Below are 26,145 nucleotides of genomic sequence, written 5' to 3' on the forward strand. Positions count from 1 at the left end.
AGGTCTAGTCAGTTGAATTGCTTCATAAGATGATAGGGTTGTCATAGACCGATGTGGGAGAGGTCTATCCTAAAATGGAAGATTCTTTCACGGTACCTTGGGTTCACGATATGATGGGTCAGCGCTTAGTAGACAAAAAGGTTTAACCTAAAATGACAATTAACCTTTTCTGATGTAGCCAAAGGGAAAGCTCATTGGATGGGTGGATATGATCCTTCATAGAAAGTGGTGGGGTTTTGAAGCTGCTACAGTTGTCTCCATGCACGTATGTGATTTCCTACATTTCAAGAGACATGCACCGTGCCTCCGTCACTGAGATAGGAGGGAAATCTCAGAGATGAACAAATGGAGATGGAGCATAGATAAAAGACCATTCTATGGAAGATAACATGAATCAATTTTAGGTCATGGATTAATATCTGTTGCCTTTTATCAAAAATGGAAAACAAACAATTCGCCAAATTGTTCAATGATAACAAACTTATGGGACCCAACTATGCTGATTGGTATCGTAACCTTAATCTGGTTTTGACGTTCAAGAAATTAGACAAGGTTGCCAAGAACCCTACTCAAGAATGTCCGGGTGATAGGGCTTCTGAGGTTTGTAGGAAAGAGTATTAGGAATGGGAGGAGAAGAATTCTCTTGTTCGGTGTTTCATCATAGCATCTTTGGGCAATCAGATCCAGAGACAATTTGATAAGATCGAAGTGTCCAAAGACATTCTAGATAGTCTAAAGATAATGTACGAGGAGCAGAATTGTTCTACCCGTCAAAAGGTCCTCAAACTGTTGATGACCACACAGATGACCGAAAGCCAATAGGTGCATGACCACACCATGAAAATGATGGGGTACATCAACGAACTAGAGGATCTTGGTTCTCAATTGGGTGAAGACACCAAAACTGATGCCATGAACTATAACATGAATAAGCTAAAAGTAAGCCTTTAGTAACTCAACAATATGTTGTAGATGGCCAAATAACTGATTAAGAAGGACAAGAGAAAGAGGAAGGGAAAGAAGAAGCCTTAGAAGAAAAGTAGGCAAACTGAAAAAGCAGAAAAAATGACAAAGCATTGGATGCATGTAACTTTTGGAATCCAAGAATAAAGAAGGTAATTTTGAATCTCTTCTCATAGAGACCAATGTGTTGGTTACTTCTGCATCCTGGTGTATTGACTCTGGGGCTTCTACTTATGCATGTATTGCAGGGGTTCAAAGAAAGCAGAAGGTTGAGTGATGACGAGGTGATCATTTACTTGGGGACTTCTACAACTGTTACAGCTACAACTATAGGAGCTGTAGACTTAGTTTTTAGAGAAGGAATTGTCAAACTAAAAGAATGTCTTTATGTACCCACTTTGAGAAGAAATTTGATTTCTATTCCCAAATTGTGCAAGGATGGTTATTCTATTTTATTTAGTGATACGATTACTATTAAGTTGAATAACAAATTCCTTCCTCATGGAGAACTTGAGAATGGTCTCTATGTCCTCCATCCTTTTCTAGAAACAAACATAACTGAAACTACATCAGAAATTATCCCCAAGAAAACAACACGTGATACGGTTAATCCCACGTGCCTGTGACATTACCGACTTGGCCATATTAATATAGATCGTACCACAAGATTGGTAAAGGATGGTCCTTTGGATTTTCTAACTATAGAAGATCTTCCAACTTGTGAACATTTCCTTTAGGGTAAGATGATGAAATGGCCATTTGTGGGATAGCCTGAACGATCTACAAGCACACTTGACTTGATACATTCTGATGTATGTGGTCTTATGAATGTTAGGACACGCAACCAACACTGTTATTTCATAACCTTTACTGATGATTACTCTCGGTATGGTGACGTGTACCTAATGAGACATAAGTCCAAATCCTTTGAAAAGTTCAAAGAGTTCAGACAAGAAGTCGAGAAATAGTTGGGGAGATAGATCAAAGCCCTTCGATCAAATCGGGCAGGCGAATATCTCTCCAACGAATTCATGGACTACCTGAAGGACAATTCTGGATTCAGTGTTTCAAATAAATACACACTACATGTGCTTCAGGTTTAACCCTGGCAGCTGAGACAAGCCACCTCAACCAACTTGGCAGCACATTAATGTCAGCCTTGGTAAGATAAACTTCCCCAAGTCTATCCAATGGATGAGAACATTCTAAACTAATACAAGTCTCATAAGTGTCCAATTTAAGGGTAAATACACAGAAATACACCAAATATAAAATGAATCAATTATGTACTTTTATTCATTTACAATAAATGTATATGTATATCAATCTGATTAGAGATAAGGGTATACACTATTTAACAGCTCCCATGTGCACTTAGTTCCAATCGAGTACAAGCCAGAGTCCCATACTTTCCACATGTTTCTCAAACACTTTCTATGTCAAGGGCTTAGTCAATGGGTCTACCACATTCTCCGCTGATGCTACATTCTGAATCTAAATGTCCCCTCTACCAACAATCTCCTGCTGTACATGTACTTCCTCTCGATGTGCTTTAACTAAGAGTGGGTTCTTGGGTATTTAGCCTGAGCAATGGCTCCAGTATTGCCGCACAACAGTGGAATGGGTGATGTGCTGGATGGAACAACTCCTAATTTGTGAATCGACTTCTTCATCCATACTACTTCCTTGGTAGTTTCACTTGCGGAAAGATACTCGACCTCAGTCATGAAATCTGCTGTAGACCCTTTTTTGCTACTTTTCCAGCTAAATGCATAGGAGCCCATCGTGAAGATGTATCCAGATGTAGACTTTCTACCATATGGATCTGACTAGAAATCAACATCAGTATACCCTAGGATCTATAGTGAACTACCATTGAATATCAAACAAAATTCTTTTGTCCTTCGAAGGTATTTGAGTATGTTCTTCACAGCAGTCCAATGCTCCTGCCTTGAGTTTGATTGGTATTTGCGTACTACACTCACGACCTGAGCAATGTCTGGCTGAATGCCCAACATGGCATACACGATGCTCATTATGGCAAAGGCAAAGGGAACCTCTCTCATACCCTCAATCTCCTCGAATGTCTTGGGAGACATATCCTTAGAGAGAGTGACTCTGTGTCTAAAAGGGATAAATCCCTTCTTGGAGTTCTCCATGTTGTATTTGTTGACAATCTCGTCAATGTAAACAAATTGGGATAATCCTATTATCCTTTTTGATTTATCTTTATAGAGTTAAAGTCCTAAGATGTAGGAGGCTTCTCCAAGATCTTTCATGGAGAATTGTTGTGAAAACCATACATTCACCATAGTCAATATTCCTACAGCATTCCCAATGAGTAGAATGTCATTTACATACAGAACCAGGAACGTAACCTTATTTCCCACTGATTTCTAATATACACAAGGTTCATCCAGATTTTGTTCAAAGTCAAAATATTTGACGGTAGAGTCAAATCGGATGTTCCAACTTCTTGAAACTTGCTTAAGTCCATAGATGGATCGGTTTAGTTTACAGAGTATGTGTTCCTGACCAACAACAACAAAGCCTTGCGGTTACTGCATATAGATAACTTCAGTAAGATCTCCGTTCAAGAACGCAATTTTGGCATTCATTTGCCAAACTCATAGTCATAGTGTGATGCTACAAGTAGTAGGATCCTTATGAATTTAAGCTTGGCCACTGGCAAAAAGGTTTCCTCATAATCAACTCCCTCTTTTTGAGTGTACTCCTTCGCTACAAGAAGAGCTTTGTAGGCCTCAACCCTCCTATCGGGGCCCTTATTTCTCTTATAGATCCATTTGCAACCAATTGCTTTCACCCCAGGGGGTGCATCTACGAGAGTCCAAACTCCATTAGCTTTCATTTAGCCCATCTCAACTTTCATGGCATCTAGCTACTTCAAGGAATCTATGTCCAACATAGCTTTCACATAAGTCAAGGGATCTTCCTCATTGATCATGGCTTCCAATAAGTAACTTTCTTGATCATAGTCGTAACGAACTAGAGGCCTAGAAACCTAGGTAGATCTTCTAAGTTGGGTGTTATCTGGAACCTGTGGGACATCTCCCACTACTTATAAGCTCTCTTCATCAAGAACAATTTTCCTGGCGATGATTGTCCAGGATGTAATTTTCTTCCAAGAAGAAGGCATTTCAACTACAAAACACATTTTGTTCTCTTGGGTCATAGAAGATGTATCCTATAGAACCTTTGGGGTAGCCAACCAATAGACAATGGCTGGTCTTGGATTCCAATTTGTCAGCACTTGTTCTTTTTACATGTGTCGAACAACCCCAAATATTCAAGTGCCTTACACTTGGTTTCTTGTCGGTCCAAAGCTTAGAGGAAGTCTTAGAAACGAATTTGGTTGGAACTCGGTGTAGCACGTATATGCCAGTCTCCAATGTGAATCCCCAAAAGGATATAGATAGTTTTGAGTGGATGAGAAGTGATAACCATATCTAATAGAGTCTGGTTTCTCCCCAAGTGCTTGGACCATGCTGATTTGATAGTGGCTCTTGTGCACACCATGGCTGAACGCACATCATTGCCATGGTGTCCCTATTGGTCATTGGATGACCTCCCTCAGTGGTTGACCCCACACCTCCTGAAGAGGATACGTGCGGAACCCTAGCCACTTTGGTTTGACCTAAATCAAACTAGGGCGTAATCATTCATTCCCTCCAGCAAATATGAGTGCATGTGATAGGGAGATTCATATGATGAACTCTCTAAAGGCCTTCCATCATTAGCATGAGGATGGGTCCTTCAATAATGAGGAAATGCACCAGAAAATGGGCTATCCATTTGATGTTGGGCTTGTCTAAGTGTTTCATAAGATGATAGGGGCGTCATAGACCGATGTGGAAGGGGCTTTACCAGAAAATGGGAACTCTCTCACGGTACCTTGGCGTTCACGAATATGATGGGTGAGCACTCACTGGACAGAAAGGTTTACCTGAAAACGGCTCTGAACCTTGTCTGACAGAGGCCAAAGGGAAAACTCATATGATGAGTGGATATGATCTTTCACATAAAGGTGGTGGGGTTTTGCAGCTGAAACAGTTGGCTCCATGCACCCTATGTGGTTTCCCACATTTCTAGGGACAAGTCGCTGTCTCCGTCACTGAGATGGGAGGGAAATCTCAGAGATGAACAAATTAGGTTGTGGACTAATATTTGTTGTTTTACCATAAAATGGCAAACTGACAATTTGCAAAGATTCTTGACGATAACAAGCTTAAGGGCCCGAACTATGCCGATTGGTACCGTAACCTCATGCTGGTCCTAACATCTGAAAAATTGGATAAGGTAGTTAAAAATCCTGCCCCAGAGCATCCGAGCGACAGGGCTTCTGAGGCCAGAAGGAGGGAATTCCAAGATTGGGAGGATAAAAACTCCCTAGCACGCTGCTATGTCATTGCCTCTCTAGACAATCCAATACAGAGGCTGTTCGATCAGATCGAACTAGCCAAGGACATATTGGATAGTTTGAAGACAATGTACGAAGAGCAGAATCGTTCTACTCGATAGAAGGCTTGAAACAGTTCATGACCGCTCAAATGTCCAAGGGGCAACAGGTTCACGACCATTGTCTTCGGATGATGGGTTACATCAACGAACTTGAAGCCCTTGGATCTGGGCTAGATCTTGGCATGCAAGTGAATGCCATCCTTAACTCTTTGCCTCCTTCCTTCAACCCGTTCATAATGAATTATAATATGAACAAGCTGAATGTCAGTGTCCAGGAACTCAACAACATGTTGTAAAGGGCCGAGGATTTAATTAGGAAGGATGAGCCTGTGGCTATGCTTGCTGAAGTTAGCAAATCGGGCAAGAAAAGAGGAAGGCAAAGAAACCTCAGAAGAAAGCTGCCAAACCCAAGAAGCAGAAAAAAGACAGGGCATCGGATGCATGTCACTTTTGCAAACAGACCGGCCACTGGAAGAGGAATTGTCCTTAGTACCTGGAATCCAAGAAAGGTAATTTCAAATCTTGTGTCATAGAAACCAATTTATTGGTGGCTTCTGCATCCTGGTGTATTGACTCTGGGCTTCAACTCATGCGTGTAACTCACTGCAGGGGTTCAAGGTAAGCAGAAGGCTGAATGAAGGCGAAGTGATGCTCTACTTGGGGACTTCTGCAAGCGTTGCAGCTACGGCGATAAAAACCGTAGTTATTTTTTAGAGAAGGATCCATTGTACTTAAAACTGTGTGCGGATGGATATTCTGTCTTTTTCAGTAATACGATTACTATTGAAAGAAACAATAGATTCATCGCATACGGGGAATGGGAGAATGGTCTCTATGTTCTACATCCTTCTCTAGAAACTAACATAACCGAAACTACGTCGGCTGATATCCCCAAGAAAAGAGTATGTGATACAGTTAATCCCATGTGCTTGTGGCATTACCGACTTGTTCATATTGGTATTGACCGAATCACAAGATTGGTAAAGGATGGTCCTTTGGATTTTCTAACTGTAGAAGATCATCCCACTTGTGAGCCTTGCCTTCAGGGTAAGATGACAAAGAGGCCATTTAACGGTAAGCCTGAAAGATGTACAGGCACGCTTGACCTTATACATACTAATGTGTGTGGTCCCCTGAGTGTTAGGACCCGTAACCAGCACATGTACTTTTTACATTTACCGATGATTATTCTCGGTATGGTTACGTGTACCTAATGAGACATAAGTCTGAATCCTTTGAAAAGTTCAAAGAGTTCAAGCAATAGGTCGAGAAGCAGTTAGGGAGAGAAGTTAAGGCCCTTCGATCAGATCGAGGTGGCGAGTATCTCTCTGACGAATTCAGGGACTACTTGAAGGTCAATGGGATAGTATCACAGTTGGCTACTCCTGCTACACCACAACTTAACGGTGTTTCAGAGAGGAGGAATAGCACCTTATTGGATATGGTCCGGTCACTTCTCGTCCATTCAGAGTTACCCACATCCTTTTGGGGATACGCATTAGAGACTGCGATATACGTGCTGAACTGGGTTCCAACCAAATCAGTTCCGAAGACTCCCTATGAGCTTTGGACAGGAAAGAAACCAAGTGTACAAAACTTAAAGGTTTGGGGTTGTCCGACACACGTTAAAAGAACGAGTCTGGACAAATTGGAATCCAAGACTAGCCATTGCCTATTTGTAGGCTACCCAAAAGGCTCTATAGGTTACCTATTCTATGACCCAAGTGAGCAGAAGGTGTTCTGCAGTCGAAATGCACAATTCTTGGAAAGTGATTACATCCTGGACAATCATCGTCAAGAAATTGTTCTTGATGAGGAGAGCTTGGATGTAGTTGGAGGTGTCCCGCAAGTTCCAGGTAGTGACCAACCTAGAAGATCTACCCGGGTGTCTAGGCCACTAGTCCGTTTTGGTTATGACCAGGATAGTTACCTGGTGGAAGCCTTGAGTAGTGAGGAGGATCCCGTGACTTATGCGGAAGCTATATTGGACATAGACTCCCTTAAGTGGGTAGATGCCATTAGAGCTGAGATGGACTCAATGGAGACCAATGGAGTCTGGACTCTAGTAGATCCACCCCCCGGGGTAAAAGCAATTGGTTGCAAATGGATCTACAAGAGGAAAAAGGGCCCCGATTATAGGGTTGAGACCTACAAAGCTCGTTTGGTGGCGAAAGGGTACACTCAGAAAGAGGGAATCGATTATGAGGAAAACTTTTCATCTGTGGCAATGCTTAAATCGATTAGGATCCAGTTAGCTGTAACAGCATACCATGACTACGAGATTTGGCAAATGGATGTCAAAACTGCGTTCCTGAATGGAGATCTTACTGAAGATATCTATATGCAGTAGCTGTAAGGCTTCATAGCTACAGGTCAAGAACACATGGTGTGTAAACTAAATAGATCCATATATGGACATAAGCAAGCTTCTAGGAGTTGGAACATCCGATTTGACTCTACTCTCAAAATGTCTGACTTTTAGTAGAATCCGGATGAGCCCTGTGTTTACAGGAATACCAGTGGGGACAAGTTTACGTTCTTGGTTCTGTATGTAGACGACATTCTACTCATTGGGAATGATGCAGAAATGTTGACTACGAAGAAAGTGTAGCTTTCGCAGTAATTCTCCATGAAAGATCTTGGAGAAGCCTCCTATATACTAGGTGTTCGACTCTATAGAGATAGATCGAAGCGGATAATAGGATTATCCCAATCTGCTTACATTGAAAAAATTGTCAAGAGATACAGCATGGAGAATGACGGGTTTGTCGAAGCCCTCAAAATTAGTACTAGTCCCATAATAAAAATATTTGCAATAAAAGTGGTTCTAGGTCGAATCCCACAGGGAGCAAATCAGTAATCTCTTAGCCGAATGGATAAAGTAATTGTGTGGGAAAATTTAATAACTAAAATTAAAAGAATAACAAACTAAACAAACAAGAGAAAATCAGTCTTACCAAATTCTGGTTCAAGGGTTCGGGTTGAATCGATTGGCCATCGATCCTAGGTAAATTTCAGCATTCTTGCCATTCAAGCATTTAACCTTAGATTTATTAGGATAGCCATAATAAACCTTGTGTTTTCCTAATTCAGTTGACCAAACCCATCATTCGATCAACACTTATCACCACTCAACTGGGTACGATAGCGTCCATATTAAACAGTGATAGCATTAAGATTTGTGAAAACAGTTAAACCAAAATAACAATAATTGAGATAGCTGCAATTACTGAATCTTATTCCGTCGATTCCATTAAATTGAACCATGTTAAAACATTGGTCAAAGGCTATCACGAACAATTGACCCAAAAAGAAATCAACCTAATTGCTACTTGCACCATTATTCGTGACAATTACAGATCACCGAAATCATGGATAGCAGTAGGAAGATCAACATTAATTCAATTTGTCAAGCTAATTAACATCAACGTCCAACAAAAATATGCACAAGAATCAATGAATACTTGAATTAAAAGCAAGAAAATAAAGTAACTACTGAACCTCACAATGACACAATCGAACATCCCCCCTTGAACCAAAAAAAGAAGCTTAGCTACTCATGATCTGCGCAATCTCCATGCCTTTCTTCTCCATAGCCGAATTGCTTTCTTGAGCTTCTTGGCCTCTTGATGATCTCTTGGATCTTGGAATGAGTGATGCTAGAGCTGGTTCGCCCCCCGCTTTATATAGCCAGAGGAGAGGGCTGTTTTCCAACTCCTTCTAGGAGATCATCTTATCTTTAGGGAGTCTTGATCTTCTTTGAACTAATCCTATCCTATCTCTTATCTAATGATCTAATCTCAATCTTCTTATTTCTCTAGGATTACATTCAAGACTTTAGATCAGATAAGACTCTATCCTTGGAGATTACATTCGAAATTCGGACTCTTAACTCTTGAATTCGAGTTGGGCTGCTTTAAAACTTGGGCTGCTTCAAGGTACTTCTGCGAGTTGGGCTTAAGTTGTGAAATGGGCCTGGCTACAAACTTGCTCCGACTTTGGGCTCATTTTCGTACTCAGTTCGGGCTGAATCTGTAGAAACCCAAAACATAAAAGTTGTGGGCCTTCCTTTCATCTTTCTAATGCTTATTGAGTTGTCCAATTCAAAGTCTGGAATTGAGAGTTAGGCCCAGATTACTGACTGTCGCCGAAACTGTGCAAAATCACCCGATTTGCCCTGTTTACTTCCAATTGCCTTTTTATTGCCCTGAATTGAAACACAAGAGTAATGAGTCCATTTAAGTGCTAAATAAATGTAAAAGAGTGAATATTAGGGGATAAAATTAAGGTTCTTTTTGGTCTCATCAGAGAACTCCAAGAAGGGAAATGTTCCTTTCAGGCGGGGAGTCGCTCTCTCCAAGAAGATGTCTCCCAAGACCTCTGAGGAGATTGAGGGCATGAAGGACGTTACCTATGCCTCAGCCGTAGGGAGCATCATGTATGCCATGTTGTGCACTCATTTTGACATAGCTCAGGCAGTGAGTGTGGTAAGCAGATTTCAGGCCAACCCAGGGCAGGAGCACTGGACTGCTGTGAAAAACATACTTAAATACCTTCGAAGGACAAAAGAGTTTTGCTTGGTATTCGATGGTAGTTCACTATAGATCCAGGGGTATACTGATGCCGATTTCCAATCAGATCTAGATGATAGAAAGGCTACATCTGGGTATGTTTTCACGATAGGATCGTATGTTGTTTGCTGGAAAAGTAGCAAACAGGGGTCCACAATAGACTCCACAACCGAAGCCGAATACATAGCCGCAAGTGAAGCTACCAAGGAAGCCATGTGGATGAAGAAGTTCGTTCACGAATTGGGAGTAGTTCCATCCAGCACATCACCCATCCCGTTGTTGTGTGACAACAATGGAGCGATTGCTCAGGCTAAGGAGCCACGAGCCCACTCAAAGTCGAAGCACATCAAGAGGAAGTACCACGTACTGCGGTAGATTGTTGGTAGAGGGGACGTCCTGATTCAGAAGGTAGCGTCAGCGGAGAATGTAGCAGACCCATTGACTAAGCCATTGACATAGAAAGTGTTTGAGAAACACATGGAAAGTGTGGAACTCCGGATTGTACCAGATTGAACCTAAGTGCAAGTGGGAGCTGTTAGACAGTTGTATGCCCTTAGCTCCAATCAGAATGATGTACATTATGAATTTATTGTAAATGAATAAAGTACATTATTGATTCATGTTCTTGTGGTGTGTTTCAGTGTAATACCCTTAAACTGGACACTTATGAGACTCGTGTTAATTTAGAATGTTGATAGCCGTTGGATAAGTCTTTGGAGGTTTATCCTGCCAAGGCTAACACTGGTGTACTGCCAAATGTTGGGGTGGCCCGTCTCATCCACCAGGGTGAGACCCAAGGCACATGTAGTGTAGGATTAATTGAATCTTTGAACCGGACAGATTTCTAGTATTGCCTTGGACCTTGGAGATAGATGAGCAAAACTGGAAAGTTACACCTAACCCCTATACTCGATTATGATACTGCACTAGGTGTCGGATTGGGTTGTCTTTGATATGGCAATCAATGAGATCCTTAGCTGGGGTCAAAACCTGGGTATGTTGGGACAGTCTGAGAATTCATCTCGGCGATTGATCATAGTGACAGGATCAGCCCCTTTGTCGGACAAAGGAAATGATCAGAGATTCACCTTCTCTGATGGAAACAAGACTGTCGGCAGCCGATTACAATCGTTGAGATTTGTTTTGCAAAATATATTTTATATGAGATATAAAAGTATATATATTATGGTTTCCGAACGTTTGTAAAAGGTTTTAATTCCCATGATCCATGTAAGTAAAGAGTGCAGCACTGTTCCTTGCAGCCGAGGGAGAGGTCCTCTCTTGTCGGGCAGTGTTTGATCATTATGGGATGAGAGGTTAAGTGTAGACCATTGAGAGTAATACCTGATAGGCTAATCTTGCATCTGCCCACAGTCCTTCGGTGTTACAAGATGGCTTGGCCTAGAGACCACTTAGGGTAAGTGTTGGGCCCATAGAGCCTATGTGATGGGTTTCAGGGGGTGCACTGCCCATAACAGTGTATTCGGCCAGGCCTTGTAACAAAGGTTGGGTTGAACCCATGTGACTGATGTGTAGATCAATGTTTGGGTCCCACGCCATACAAGGAAGCCCAATTGGGCAGCAGTTTGGAAGGCTAAGTGAGCACATAACCTTATTGGGCCTAAAGCCCATTTCGAACTGGGCTGATTTGATCAGTTAAATAAGGGGAAAATTCTGGGATTGGATTAGCAGATATTATAGGGTATTAACTCTATCCACTCAGAGAGTCCAGATCTAAATCTTGAAACCTCCTAATGAGATTCGGAGAAGGCTGATCTAATCTGCAGATAAGATAAGGGTTTACCCTTATCACTTAAAGGGAAGTCTGATCCAAATGTGATTTGGATCAGCAACTTCTAATGAGATTAGGAGCTGATCCCTTTAAAGTTATAAAAGGAGGAGGGGGCGGCAGGCTTTAAAAGATATACTTTCACATTCTCTTCAGAGCTAAAATCACAAAAGAAAGAATTCAGCAAACCTGCGAAATTCTTTCTTGCCGCCGCCTCACCTGCTAGTTCGATCTCCAGTTCAGTAGGAGAAATCAAGATTGGATCTTGATATCAGTTCCTTGTGAAGGGATTGATAGGAAGCTGTGCTCACGTGCCATCCTGCTATTTCTTGGAAAGGATTAGGTTCTTGGGAAGAACACTGTTGATTCTGCTCGATCCTGCACTGCGCCATCTTCAGTGGGAGCAGTCTTTGGATCCTTCCTTGGGCGTGAACACCTTCGTTGGGAGATATTATTTCTCCGTATCAAGTATAACCCTCTCCTACTACTTTTGTTCAGATCTGGTTCGGTTCTTGGTTCAAGATTGATCCCTGAAAAATATGTTTTTTCTAAAATAGGGAATGTGATTCCTAGTAGGATGAAGATAAATTTTTGAAATTCGCTCATTCTATTTTGCAAGATTCGGGCGACCATATGATGGATATCTCATCCCTTCAACCTTTGCCTCATACTCTGCCACCATGCAAGACTGATAGGTACATTGTGCCTTAAGGTCTGCAAGACACCTGGTAACCGCCTCCAGCCTGGCTTCCGATACCTCTACGGAATGACGCACATCCGCTAGAGATCGCTTATAAACCAACGGCATGTCCCCGAGACCCGCCCTCCAAAATACATGTGCCAGTCAAATGACACGTTCCTCGACCCCTGTGACATGGAAACCGATCGTGGAGAGACTCTCACAAGTCCTCAACCTCTACGCGAGCATTGGCCACGAAATCTGGTCATGGGGGAGGTTCATAATCTCGGACATCACCGACGCGAGTGTATTCAGTGCTTAACTGACAATGACGAAAGGCAGCTCCATTGGAGGCAGCCAACCAAACTGAACAACCACTTCTGCAAAACATACTATTTCCCTCGACACTACAAACCCATCTCGTGGACGAGCGCCATGAATAGGCACTCTGTCAACAACATCATACCCCAAGGGGGTTATACCATTCTCCTTACTCCGACCCCACTGGAGATGATGGACCATGGCGTACTCCAAAGACAACGCCGACCCCATTGGAGACGATGAGTTAGAACCCATAGATTCACCAATAGGCATCTGTGCATCATTTTGATCAAAAGCCATTCCTAACCACGAATGAAAAAGAGAGAGGAGACGAATCGTAGTGACACGAAGTAGGACACCCTGCACCTTTTTATAGGAAGCCTATAATTCAAAAAGGGGAAACTGAACAGGCATGTTCAGATGAACCATCACACACGACAAAACGACACACTCCACTAAACGTAATGATACATCTAACGCCGTCACTTGGCCAGCGAAAACCTGAGTGACGCATGCGGCACCTGTCACATCAGCATAAGAGAAATAATGACCACCGCTAAAACCTAAACACCAATTCATCTACAATGGAAGTAGTCAAATAGCCGCACCCACAACCATATTTCTAGTTATCTTTTGGTGATTTCCTTCCTAACAACATTCAGGGGGGACCAAAACACGCGATTTACATAACACTGAATGTTGCCAGAAAACAAATCACCAAAAGACAGGGGGGTTATGCTTTAGACCGTAATAAGGTACCAAACACAAACACAAGATACACATGATTTATACAAAATCACAAGGTAGGCAAAACACCAGACCCAACAAAATCGCCACATAATTCAAAAACGAAAGCAATATGCTTATCGATAAAATCCAACTTACCAATAAGTAGGGGGGCTAATGTAGGTGTGTACAACTCACTTAGACCCTTAAAGAGTACTCAAACACCAAGAGTAACACCACAGAAATAATTACAAGCAGTCCATAGTCAATCCCCATTTGCGATTAACCTACATTCCATCATGACCGTTGCGATGAACCCGTAGCATGCTAAACAGACTTACTGCCCATGAACCCATTCCGGGCAATGGGTCGAGAAGGACAATGGGCCAAGCCCATGGCGAGACTCAGGTATGTACCCAAACATAGAAATCCATTACAAAGAAGCACCTTGCAAATCGCCACATGGCATTAACGAACACCGACCTTCGGACGGTGACGTCATTTTCTCCACGTAGGATTAGTCATGGCACACAAAAAGGTAGTAGCACATGTGAATAATGAAGGATCTCGGGGATAAGGAAAGTTGATCCTCGAGGATATCTTCATGAAGCACGTGGCGACACATAGTAGCATACCCAATAATTTCCAGCGATTAATATATTCCCCTTTCCCAATACGGGGCGAAAATCCTCATCTCCTACCTTTTAAGACCTTGGAACCTCCTTCATAAATAGAGGGTCCCCCTCACACCGGGGATCATCGAAATAGAAGCATCTCTCAACATTGATACCCTCGAACACCCTATTATCCTTCGGAAAACACATTTTCCCTGATCCCAACACCCAAAAAAAGTTTTCTTGACTCTCCTTGCATGCTCTCCTTCGTCCTTCGAAGAAGAGACTATTTCCTAATCCAGCCAAACACCTCCTCCCTACACATTGGTTTCCATAAAAAACCTCCAAAACCACTTACATAGAAGGGCCAAGTTGAATGATTTTAATTTTCTGATTCCCAAGTCTGCACAGTTGATTTGCTTGCAGATCTAATCCCTAATAACCAAATGATATTTATCCCTTTTCTGTCATTTTCTCTAATATTGAACAGTTATGACTTCTCTTTCATTGTTTTTTATAGTAAGAACCTAAATTGAATTTAATAATCTCTTCAATGAGTTAAAATTGTAAGATAAACAGTAGGCACAAGCATGGAATATCTACAATTTCAAATACAACACTGGTTTTGTTTGGTTATGTGTGATTAGTTATGATTAGATTATTGCTTATGTGTGATTAGTTATGATTAAATTTTCTTTGTGTGCAGATGCAATGAAAGCCTTGCGTGAGCATTTGAAGAATGAATACCAAACTTACTGGCTGAAAGCTGCCACCTTTCATGAGGCTCTTCTGAGTTGTTTGTCTTCAACTAATGGTGCTGTTTGGGATTTAACAAGACAAGGATACCAAGTGCTGTCTAGGATTTCATGGAGCCTTATGCATGGATTTTCAATACCTTGTACTTTTTTATATGTCAATTGGATATTGTATTTAAGCAATTTGTTTTGGATATTTTAATAACTATTAATTTAATTAAAAGTTTTTATTTTTATTTAAATTGAATTTTATGTATTATCTGTCATGAGATTTGTATTAAACAAGTACAAAGAGATGTTGAAATCAAATTGATATAAATAATAAAAAATAAAAACAACAAAGGTGGCAGTCATACAATTGCCACCTTAGACATAAAAGGACCTAAGGCGGCAGTCTAAAGAGATCTAAGCTGGCGCTCCAGACCGCCACCTAAAAATGGAAAAAACATTTTAACTGGCCTAAGGTGACGGTCTAAGGAGATCTAAGCCAGCAGTCCAGACCGCCACCTAAAAATGGAAGCAATATTTTGACTGACCTAAAGCAGCAGTCCAAAGAGATCTAAGACGGCGATTAAGATCGCCACCTTTATTAACTCTGAGCTGACGGTTCTGATATACCACCGGTTTAGGAATAATTGAACCACGTTGGACCTGTCCTCAAATGCAGCTGTCTTGACCTAGGCCGACAGTGGTTTAGGGGCAAACTTATGATCTAAGGCAGTGGTCTAAAGGGCTAAGCCAGAGGTCTTGCGACCGCCGCCTTTGACCATTTTTCAAGTAGTGTTATCAAATAATGGGGGTAAATTTTGTGTTGGTCTATAAGCAATAGCTCATCTTCCTTGCAGCAACTCCCTGCCTCACTCTCGTAGCCAATCCAATTCCATTCATCTATCCAAACCATAGTATCATTTGGTACTAGCAGTATTCTGAATCTTGGTTTCCATAACCCAAGGAAAGCAAACCAGAAGAGGGAAAACAAAGGTTGTCTATCAGAAGAATTAATTTTTGGAGAAGCAAAATCTTGTTCAGGGGCACAAGGAATGAGACCTATAGGTTTTGGAATGATCAGGATGCACCATTCAATGGTTCTTATCCAATTTTGTGTATTTGGATTCTTTCAAAGCTCTGAAAATGATGCATAAATTAGATGGTCTAAAAACATCATAGTTATTCGAACTCTTCAATATATAGCAGATACATGACCATTCGATATATAGCAGATACATGGCCATGATTTGGTGTAGGAACACACCAAGTGGACACAAGAAAGAATCCTTCAATTTGACACAAGTTGGACCCGTTGACAGGTGGGTGGGTCCAAAATATCCAAGTGTACAGTTTTCTATGAGCTTTAAAGTTTTGTTGCTTGTGTTCACTTGTATCCAATGTTTTCAAACCATCACCCGTCACAATTCAACGTCTGTTTGGTTCGGGGGAATAGGGGTCAGAAATTGGAATAGGAATGATTCATTCTGATTTTAATTATTCGTCGGGTGGAATTGGAATCTATTTCTATTCTAGTGGAATGGAATTCTTCCCATTTGAGGGAATGGTCATTCTCTCCCTGTCGTTGTGAATAAAATATCATTCCAGTTGATTTCAATTCTCATCATTTCAATTTCGATTCCAATTCTGAGAGATTCAAATTTCGGTTTTGATTCCAATTCCAACTATGAACCAAATGGAACCTCAGATTGGGGTTAACCCTTAATCTGTCATTAGTCAAAAATCTGTTGACTTGGCAATGAATTTAAGATATGTGTATCAGCATGCCGCCCTCTCAAGGATATCTGTTAGGAAATTGGGGTTAATGAAACTTGGACGAGAAGATCTGAGGTGTGTTTGAAGACATATTGTCTTTAGAAATTTATTTGCCCTCATTCAGTTTCACACTGATTTTGCTATTGGGTTAGCAGAAAATCCATTCCCAAGATACAACAGCACGTTGCTTGGTAGCAAACCCCCATACTCTCCTCTTTATTTCTACAGAGTATAAATAAGCTACTATTTAAAAACTCAAAACAAGTCTTGTAATTTTCCAATGTGGGACAAGTTAAAAACAGGTTTTAGTAAGGAAAAAAACTATTTTTCAAGACATGTATGCAGATGTATTTTTCATGTAATTGGTCAATCAAATCACATTGGATTTAATCTCTAATGGGATTAAAATCCAAATATCAGGGCCCAAAAATCACCATCCCTAATTCAGAATGATTGATGAATAATCACAACCGGTAGAAGGCAATTACAGTTCAACTAACATAGATTTTGATTGAGTAGAGCTGACACTTTATTTCATTAATTGAACAAGAGTTAATGAAGTTTTAACAAGAGAAGATAGGTTGAATGGAGGATTCTAATTGCGATCAGACCACAGCCCATCAACCAGAAATATTAGTTAAGATAACAGTAATCGCATCACAAAGATCTTTGACACCGATTGATCCACCCAAAACCGTTGATGGTATTGGAAGCTGCGGAGCTTTCACAAACTGGCCAATGCAGTAATCTATCTGGGGGAGAATTTGATCATGAATGACTCCCTTGGCAAGATCATAAGCCCCTGACTGAACATTCTGTCGAACTCCTTGGAAATCACTTTGAGCATCAAAGAATCGCTCGGCACAATCTTCCAGCACGTTTTTCAATTCACCGGCCGGAGCATTATCAGCGGCCTTGCGGGTGTCGTTATATAACTTGGTGCAATCTCTCTCTGCACAGTTAACGGCAATCCCAGCTAGACCTTTAGCATCTGCGCTCTTGCCTGCAGGATCTGAGTTGAGACAATTGGAGCATATACCTGGATCTACTGTTTTGCTACACAGTTTTTGAATCAAAGCATTGTCAGCGCTTAGAAATATGGTGGGTTGATAAGAGAAGAAGACAAGGGAGAGAGCAAGAACAAGGGATGAGAAACTACCAAGAGAATCCATGATTCCTTTGCCCAAAGGTCGAGGGTAAGAGGGTTTAAATAATATTAGTTTTCTTGCTAATTAATGCTAATTAATGGTCCTTGAGGAAAGAATTGTGACAGAATATTAACAATATTGTAAACGTGCTGTATTTAGTTTTGTTTCCAATTATAGAGAAGTGTTAAGATTAGACAGGGACACCGTCCTAACTATTAATGGTTATTATTGGAAGGGAATAAAAGTTGTATTAATGGACTGAGCTGTATTTCAAGAGTTCAAATCCACTTGGTATCCCTGTCTTGTTAAATCCCAAACAGCACTTGGTACACCATTAGTTGGAGACAAACAACTCAGAAGAGCCTCATGAAAGATGGCTGCTTTCAGCCTGTAAGTTTGGTATTTATTCTTCCAATGCTCACGCAAAGCTTTCATTGCATCTGGACACAAAGAAAATCTAATCATAACTAATCACACATAAGCAATAATCTAATCATAACTAATCACACATAACCAAACAAAACCAGTGCTGTATTTGAAACTATAGATATTCCAGGCTTGTGCCTACTGTTTATCTTACAATTTTAACTCATTGAAGAGATTATTAAATTCAATTCAGTTTCTTAGTATAAGAAACAATGAAAGAGAAGTCATAAATGTTCAATTATCAGAGAAAATGACAGAAAGGGGATAAATATCATCTCGTTATTTGGAATTAGATCTATAAGAAAATCAATTGTGGAGGCTTGGGAATCAGAAAATTAAAATCTTTCAACTTGGCCCTTCTATGTAAGTGGTTTTGGAGGTTTTTTAAGGAAATCAATGAATTGTGGTCATATACCTTTAAGCATAGAGAAGCTTCCTTGTAATGCAAGTCACTCAGATATAACTTTAAGGAGATATGAGCGCACCTGGGGTTGTCAAGGACTTCCTGGGGTTGTCGAGGAATTTGAGTGCAATCCTGGGATTGCCAGGAGATAAGAGTACATATGGAGACATATCCGAGGGTTAGTACACAGGTTGTATTGTTCAAAGTAGGGAGTTATAAATTTGTCACATCATCAAAATACGTGGATGCATCAAGGCTTTATCACAGAAACTGTGAAAGAAACTTTATCGCAAAATGCGAACTATTAACATATGTACTAGGAATTCATCACATTTATTTATAAGCAAAGTACAATTATATAAGAGTGCACCTGGGGTTTCTAGGGCCTTCCCAGGGTTGCCGGGGAATTTGAGTGCAATCCTGGGGTTGCCAGGAGATAAGATCAGTATAAATGGACACATATCCAAGGGTTAGTACACAGGTTATATTGTTCATAGTAGGGAGTTATAAATTTGTCACAGTATCAAAATACGTGGATACATCAAAGCTTTATCGCAGAAACTGTGAAAGAAGCTTTATCACAAAATGTGAACTGTTAACATATGTAAGAATTTTTAGTAGAAAAGCAGAGACAGTGAGACAGTATCTTTGATACATTCATTTCTAAAGTAAATACATGCAGTAGTGAAATTACATCTTAGACCATGCTACTAAAAGTAAGGCCTCAACCAGTATCCATTGATTGTTTCATCATGTTCCTCTGTATCTATAGTTTTCAATACATAGTAGCCAGATGCATGAGCTTCTTTGATCACATACGGCCCCTCCCATGTTGGGGAAAATTTTCCGGTGGACTTGCCTTGTCTAACATTTATCACCATCTTGAGTACCTTGTCTCCTTCTTTGAAGCTCCTGGGTCTTAACAATCTATTGAAATATGTAGCTAGTGCTTGTTTGTATTTGATTTGTCTCTGTAAGGCCCTATCCCTATCCTCATCTTTGGCTTCCAGTTTATCTGCTAGTAAATGATCCATGTCCTCAGGTCTGATCCTTTTTCCCATTGTGAAAGCTACACAAGCGGCCACTACTCGTATTTCTACCGGCAACACTGCTTCTTGGTCATATACTAATGAGTAACGTGTCACATGTGTGCTTTTCCTAATAGTGGTGCGATAAGCCCAAAGGGTTTCTGACAACTTTTCTGACCAATCCTTTTGGTTATCGGCCACCGTTTTACTCAACATTCTCAGTAGGGTCTTATTGGTGGCTTCAGCTTGCCCATTTCCTTGTGGGTAGTATATTGTCGATGTCCCTAGTCTTGTGCCATGTTGCGCTAGAAGGTTGCAGACTTCCTAACGTTTGATGGATAGGCTATTGTTTTCCAAAATCCTCATTGGGACCCCAAACTAGTGAACTATGTGCTGCCTAAGGAAGTCGGCTATGTTCTCTGTGCAAATCCTTCGCAAGGGTATAGCCTCTGCCCATTTAATGAAGTAATTTGTGGCCACTATGATAAAACAATATCCTCTAAAAGGGGGGTGGATTTTACCTATGAGGTCTATCCCCCAAGTGTGGAAGCGCTAGGGTGTAATGATTGGATGAAAGCTGTTGGCGAGTTTGTGTATCCTTTCAGTGTGGATCTAGCATTTATAACATTTGTGCACATGTTTCTGAGTTTCTTCCATCACGGTGGGCCAATAGAAGCCTATGTGCAAGATGTGATTATACAATGCTAACCGTCCCTGGTGTGTAGCGGGTTCAGAGCTATGGGCTACCTCTAGTATTTCTTCGTTCTCATCACTAGCTAGGCATCGCAAGGGTTTCCCCATGTGTAACTTTTTGTATAGGATTCCCTCTTAGAGGTAGAACCGCCTAGCTTTAGATAGGAGCTTTCTTCTCAATGTTGGGTCTATGGTTAGCATGTTGTCTTCTAGGTGGCTTATGTAATGCTCCTCCAATCTTACTCACAAACCATGAGGCAGTCCCTCCCATCCACCTATGGGATACACTTATCGCATTTGTGTTGTACCCTGGTAGAGTCTGACTTCAACATAGGCTAGTAGTATCCTAGTCTTTCTAATTTACTATGTAAGGTGCTTACGATATCCCCACCAGCTAACTTTCTATGGTATAGTACTCCATGAAGGGAAGGGAGATCCATCATATGGACGGCTGAACCATGCAAGGTGGTTGGGCGAAAATTCAAAAATTTCTTTCTCCCTTCTACGAATCCCATTCCCTAATTTAGAAAAACTACTTTTTTCAAGGTTCGTTCTTGAAACAAACCGGACCAAATCCGAAACCAAGATTAGGGAGAGGTATACCTGATGCGAAATCCATACAAAAGCTCCTTCCAATGTAGGTGTTCATGCCCAAAGAGGTTACCAAATCCTTCGTCCATTGAAGATGACATAGCTTAGGGTGAGGAAAAATCAGCAAGTAGTTCTTCAGCAAGAACCTCTGCGTCTTCAGCAAGAATCGAACTAGGTTGTGAGCACAGCTTCAAGATTGTTTCTTCCACCAAGAAATGATATTAAGATCCAATCTTGATCACTCCAAGAGGTGGAGATTGAACAGGGTAGGGTGGCTAGAGCAGAGGGAGAGAGAACTGAATGCAGAAAGTAGTAAAACTATGTAACCTTTTTTCCAGTTCACCCTCCTCCTATTATATAACGCTTAAAGAATTGACCTCCTAATCTGATTAAGAGTTTCTTGATCCAAATCATTATTTGGATCCGAATGCTTTAAGTGATAAGGCTTATCCCTTACCTTATCTGCAGATCAGGATCAGCTTCTCCTAATCAAATTAGAAGTTTCATAATCAAATCTCTAATTGAATCTGGACTATTTAAGTGGCTAAGAGTTATCCTCCTATCCTTTTCTGTTGATGCAAACCTAGATTCGCCCCCTATTTAATTAATCATATTAAGCCTAGTTCGAATTGGACTTTAGGCCCATTAAGCATTCAGGCTAATTTCCCTTCAAGTGCTAGCAAATTTGGTACTTTTTGTATAGCATAGGACCCCATCATTGATCTCCACATCAGCCACATGGGTTCGGCCCAGCCTCTATTACAAGGCCTGGCTAAATTCACTGCTGAATACAGTGAACCCCCTGAGTCCATCAGTATGGGCTCTTAATGGGCCCAACATTTACACTAAATGGTCCTTGGATCCAGCCATCTTATGAAGGCCCAAGGACTATGGGCAAATGTGAGATTAGCCCATCAGGTTTATTATCTCTAAATGGTCTTACACTTAACCTCTCAGCCCATAATGATCAAACATTGCCGACAAGAGAGGACCTCTCCCTCGGCTGCAAGGTACAGTGTTGCACTCTCTACTCACATGGATCCCGGGAATTAAACCTTTTGCAAACATTTTGTGAAACCATAATATATATGTATATATCTATATAAATATATTTTGCAAAAACAAATCTCAACAAGTTTGAAATCATTTGCTGGTAGTTTAGGTTTCCATAAGAAAGAGTGCATTCACCGATCATTCACTTTGTCCGACATAGGGGCTGATCTTGCCACTATGATCACCCACTCAGGTGAATTCTCAGACTGTCCCAACATACCCAGGTTTTGACCCCCGCTAGGGATCTCACTGATTGGCATATCAAAGACAGTCCAATCCAACACCTATGTAGTACCATAATTAAGTCTATGGGTCAGGTGTAACATTCCTGTTTTTCTCATCAATCTCCAAGGTCTAGGGCACAACTGGAAAATAGTCTAGTTCAGAGATTCAAACAAACTCACACTACATGTGCTACAAGTCTCACCCTAGCAGCTGAGACAAGCCATCCCAACCGACTTGGCAAGAAATTAGTGTCATCCTTGGTAGGATAAACCTCCCTAGGTCTATCCAATAGTTGTGAAGATTCTAAACTAACACGAGTCTCTTAAGTGTCTAGTTTAAGGGTATTATATATAAACACACCATAATAACATGAATCAGCTATCTACTTTATTCATTTACAGTAAATGTCAATAATGTACATCAATCTGATTGGAGCTAAGGGCATACACTATCTAACAACTCCCACTTGCACATAGGTTCACTCGGGTTCAAGTTGGAGTCTCATACTTTCCATGTGTTTCTCAAACACTTTCTTTGTCAACGACTTAGTCAATGGGTCTGCCACATTCTCCACTGATGCTACCTTTTGGATCTGGATGTCCCCTCTACCAACTATCTCCCACAGTATGTGGTACTTCCTCTCGATGTGCTTCGACTTCGAGTGGGCTTTGGGCTCCTTATCCTGAGCAATGGCCCCAGCGTTGTCACACAACAGTAGAATGGGTGATGTGCTGGATGGGACAACTCCTAATTCTTGAATGAACTTCTTCATCTAAATGGCTTCCTTGGCAGCTTCGCTTGCGTCAATGTACTCAACCTTGGTTGTGGAATCTGCGGTGAACTCCTATTTGCTGCTTTTCCAGCTAACTGCACAGGACCCCATTATAAAGATGTATCCAGATGTAGACTTTCTATCATCTGGGTTTGACTGGAAGTTGGCATCGGTATACCCTTGGATCTGCAGTGAATTACCATCGAAGACTAGACAAAACTCTTTTGTCCTTCGAAGATATTTCAGTATGTTCTTCACAACTACAACTGTCTAGTGCTCCTGTCATGGGTTTGATTGATATCTACTTACCACACTCACTACTTGAACAATGTCAGGCTGAGTGCACAGCATGACATACATGATGCTCCCTACAGCTGAGGCATAGGGAACCTCTCTCATGCCTTTAATCTCCTCGAAAGTCTTGGGAGACATACCCTTGGAGAGAGTGACTCCATGCCTGAAAGGAACATTTCCTTTCTTGGAGTTCTCCACGCTGTATCTTTTGACAATTTTATCAATGTAAGTAAATTGGGATAATCCTATTATCCTCTTCAATCTATCTCTATAGAGTCGAAGTCCCAAGATGAAAGAGGCTTCTCCAAGATCTTTCATGGAGAATTGTTGTGAAAGCCACACTTTCACCGTAGTTAACATCCTTACATCATTCCCAATGAGTAGGATGTCATCTACATACAGAACCAAGAAAGTAACCTTGTCTCCCACTATCTTCTTGTATACACAAGGCTCATCCGGATTCTGCTCAAAGTCAAACTATTTGATGGTGGAGACAAACCAAATATTCTAGCTCCTAGAAGCTTGCTTAAGTCCATATATGGATCGATTAAGTTTACACACCATGTGTTCCTGATCTGTAGGAATGAATCCATGCGGTTGCTACACGTAGATATCTTCAGTAAGATATCCATTTGCCAAATCTCGTAGTCATGGTGTGCTGCTACAGCTAGTAGGATCATAATGGATTTAAGCATGGCCACGGGCGAAAAGGTTTCTTCACAATCGATACCCTCTTTCTGAGAGTACCCTTTTGCCACAAGACGAGCCTTGTAGGTCTTAACCTTACTATAGGGGCCCTTCTTCCTCTTATATATTCATTTGCAACTAATTGCTTTTACCCCAGGGGGCGGATCTACCAGAATCCAAACTCCATTGGTCTTCATTGAATCCATCTTAGCTCTCATGGCATGTACCTACTTCAAAGAATCTATGTCCAAAATAGCTTTCGTATAAGTCATGGGATCTTCCTCACTATTCATGGCTTCCATCAAGTAACTTTCTTGATCATAGCCGTAATGAACTGGAGGCCTAGATACCCAAGTAGATCTCCTAGGTTGGTTATTATCTGGAGTTTGTGGAACATCTCCCACTACTATTGAGCTCTCCTCATCAAGAACAACTTCCTGATGATGATTGTCTAGGATGTAATTTTCTTCCAAGAAATGGGCATTTCGACTGCAGAACACTTTCTGCTCTCTTGGGTCATAGAATAAATATCCTATAATGCTTTTGGGGTAGCCTATAAATAGGCAATGACTGGTCTTGGATTCCAATTTTTTTGCACTAGTCTTTTTAACATGTGCTGGACAACCCCAAATTTTCAAGTGTCTTACACTTGGTTTCTTACCGGTCCATAGCTCATATGGAGTCTTATGAACGGATTTGGTTGGAACCCTATTTAACACGTATATGGCAGTCTCTAATGCATACCCCCAAAAGGATGTAGGTAGTTCCGAGTGGACGAGAAGTGATTAGACCATATCCAATGAAGTCTGGTTCCTCCTCTCTGACACACCGTTCAGTTGTGATACAATCCTGTTTTCCTTTAAGTAGTCCCTAAATTCATTGGAGAGATATTTGCCTCATTGATCTGATCGAAGGGTCTTAATGTGTCTCCTCAACTGTTTCTTGACCTCTTGCCTAAACTCTTTGAACTTTTCAAAGGATTCAGACTTATGTCTCATTAGGTACACGTAACCATACCTTGAATGATCATTGGTAAATGTTATAAAGTAAACGTGCTAGTTACGTGTTCAAACATTCATGGGACCACATACATAAGTATGTATTAGGTCAAGTGTGCCTGCAGACCTTTTAGGCTTACCTGTAAATGGCCATTTCATCATCTTACCCTGAAGGCAAGGTTCACAAGTTGGAAGATCTTCTACAATTAGAAAATCTAATGGACCATCATTTACCAACCTTGTGATATGATCTACACTAATATGGCCAAGTTGATAGTGCCATAGGCACGTGGGTAAACTATGTGACTATTTCTTTTCTTGGGTATTAACTCTGACATAGTTTCGGTTAAGTTTGTTTCCAAAGAAGGATGAAGAATATAGAGACCATTCTCAAGTTGTCCGTAGTAATCACAATGTTGAACAAAATAGAATAACCATCCATGCACAATTTTGAAATAGAAATCAAATTTCTTCTCAAATTCAGTACATAAAGACAATCATTAAGTGATCATGCTTATCTCTTATCTTATCTGCAAATCAGGATTAGCTTCTCTTAATCAAATTAAAAGTTTCCTAATCCAAATCTCTATTTGGATCTGGACTCTTTAAGTGGATAAGAGTTATCTTCCTATCATTTTCTACCGATTCATATCTAGAGTCGTCCCCTATTTAATTAATCATATTAAGCCAAGTTCAAATTGGTATTTAGGCCCATTAAGCTTTCAGGCTCATTTCCCTTTAAGTGTTGGCTAACTTGGTTCTCTTTGTATGGCATGGGACCCCATCATTGATCTCCACATCAGCCATATGGGTTTAGTCCAACCTCTGTTACAAGGCCTAGCCAAATTCACTGCTGAATACAGTGAACCCCTGAGTCCATCAGTATGGGCTCTTAATGGGCCCAACATTTACACTAAATGGTCATTGGGTACAGCCATTTTATAAAGGCCCAAGGACTGTGGGCAGATGTGAAATTAGCCCATCAGGTTCATTATCCCTAAATGGTATTACACTTAACTTCTTAGCGCATAATTATCAAATGCTACCCGACAAGAGAGGACCTCTCCCTCAGCTGCAAGGTACAGTGTTGCACTCTCTACTCACATGAATCCCGAGAATTAAAACATTTTGCAAAAACAAATCTCAATAAGTTTGAAATCAATTGCTGA

At 40.9% G+C, this 26,145-nt stretch overlaps 2 protein-coding genes across 2 annotated transcripts; both read right to left on the bottom strand.

The window, feature by feature from the left end:
• Nucleotides 1–17,278: 17,278 nt before the first annotated feature.
• On the bottom strand, nt 17,279–17,830 carry LOC104606084 (pectinesterase inhibitor-like). The gene has a single exon (XM_010271134.1). The coding sequence runs from the start codon at nt 17,828–17,830 to the stop codon at nt 17,279–17,281; it is 552 nt and encodes a 183-aa protein (XP_010269436.1).
• Nucleotides 17,831–19,345: 1,515 nt separating this feature from the next.
• LOC148802425 (uncharacterized) lies at nt 19,346–19,879 on the bottom strand. Its single transcript, XM_088897899.1, has one exon. It carries the CDS (start codon nt 19,877–19,879, stop codon nt 19,346–19,348), a length of 534 nt encoding a protein of 177 aa, XP_088754025.1.
• Between the last annotated feature and the right edge of the window lie 6,266 nt (nt 19,880–26,145).

The sequence above is a fragment of the Nelumbo nucifera genome, chromosome 2 (assembly GCF_055504915.1).
Source record: "Nelumbo nucifera cultivar China Antique chromosome 2, China Antique-T2T, whole genome shotgun sequence".
In the NCBI taxonomy this organism is placed as follows: Eukaryota; Viridiplantae; Streptophyta; class Magnoliopsida; order Proteales; family Nelumbonaceae; genus Nelumbo; species Nelumbo nucifera.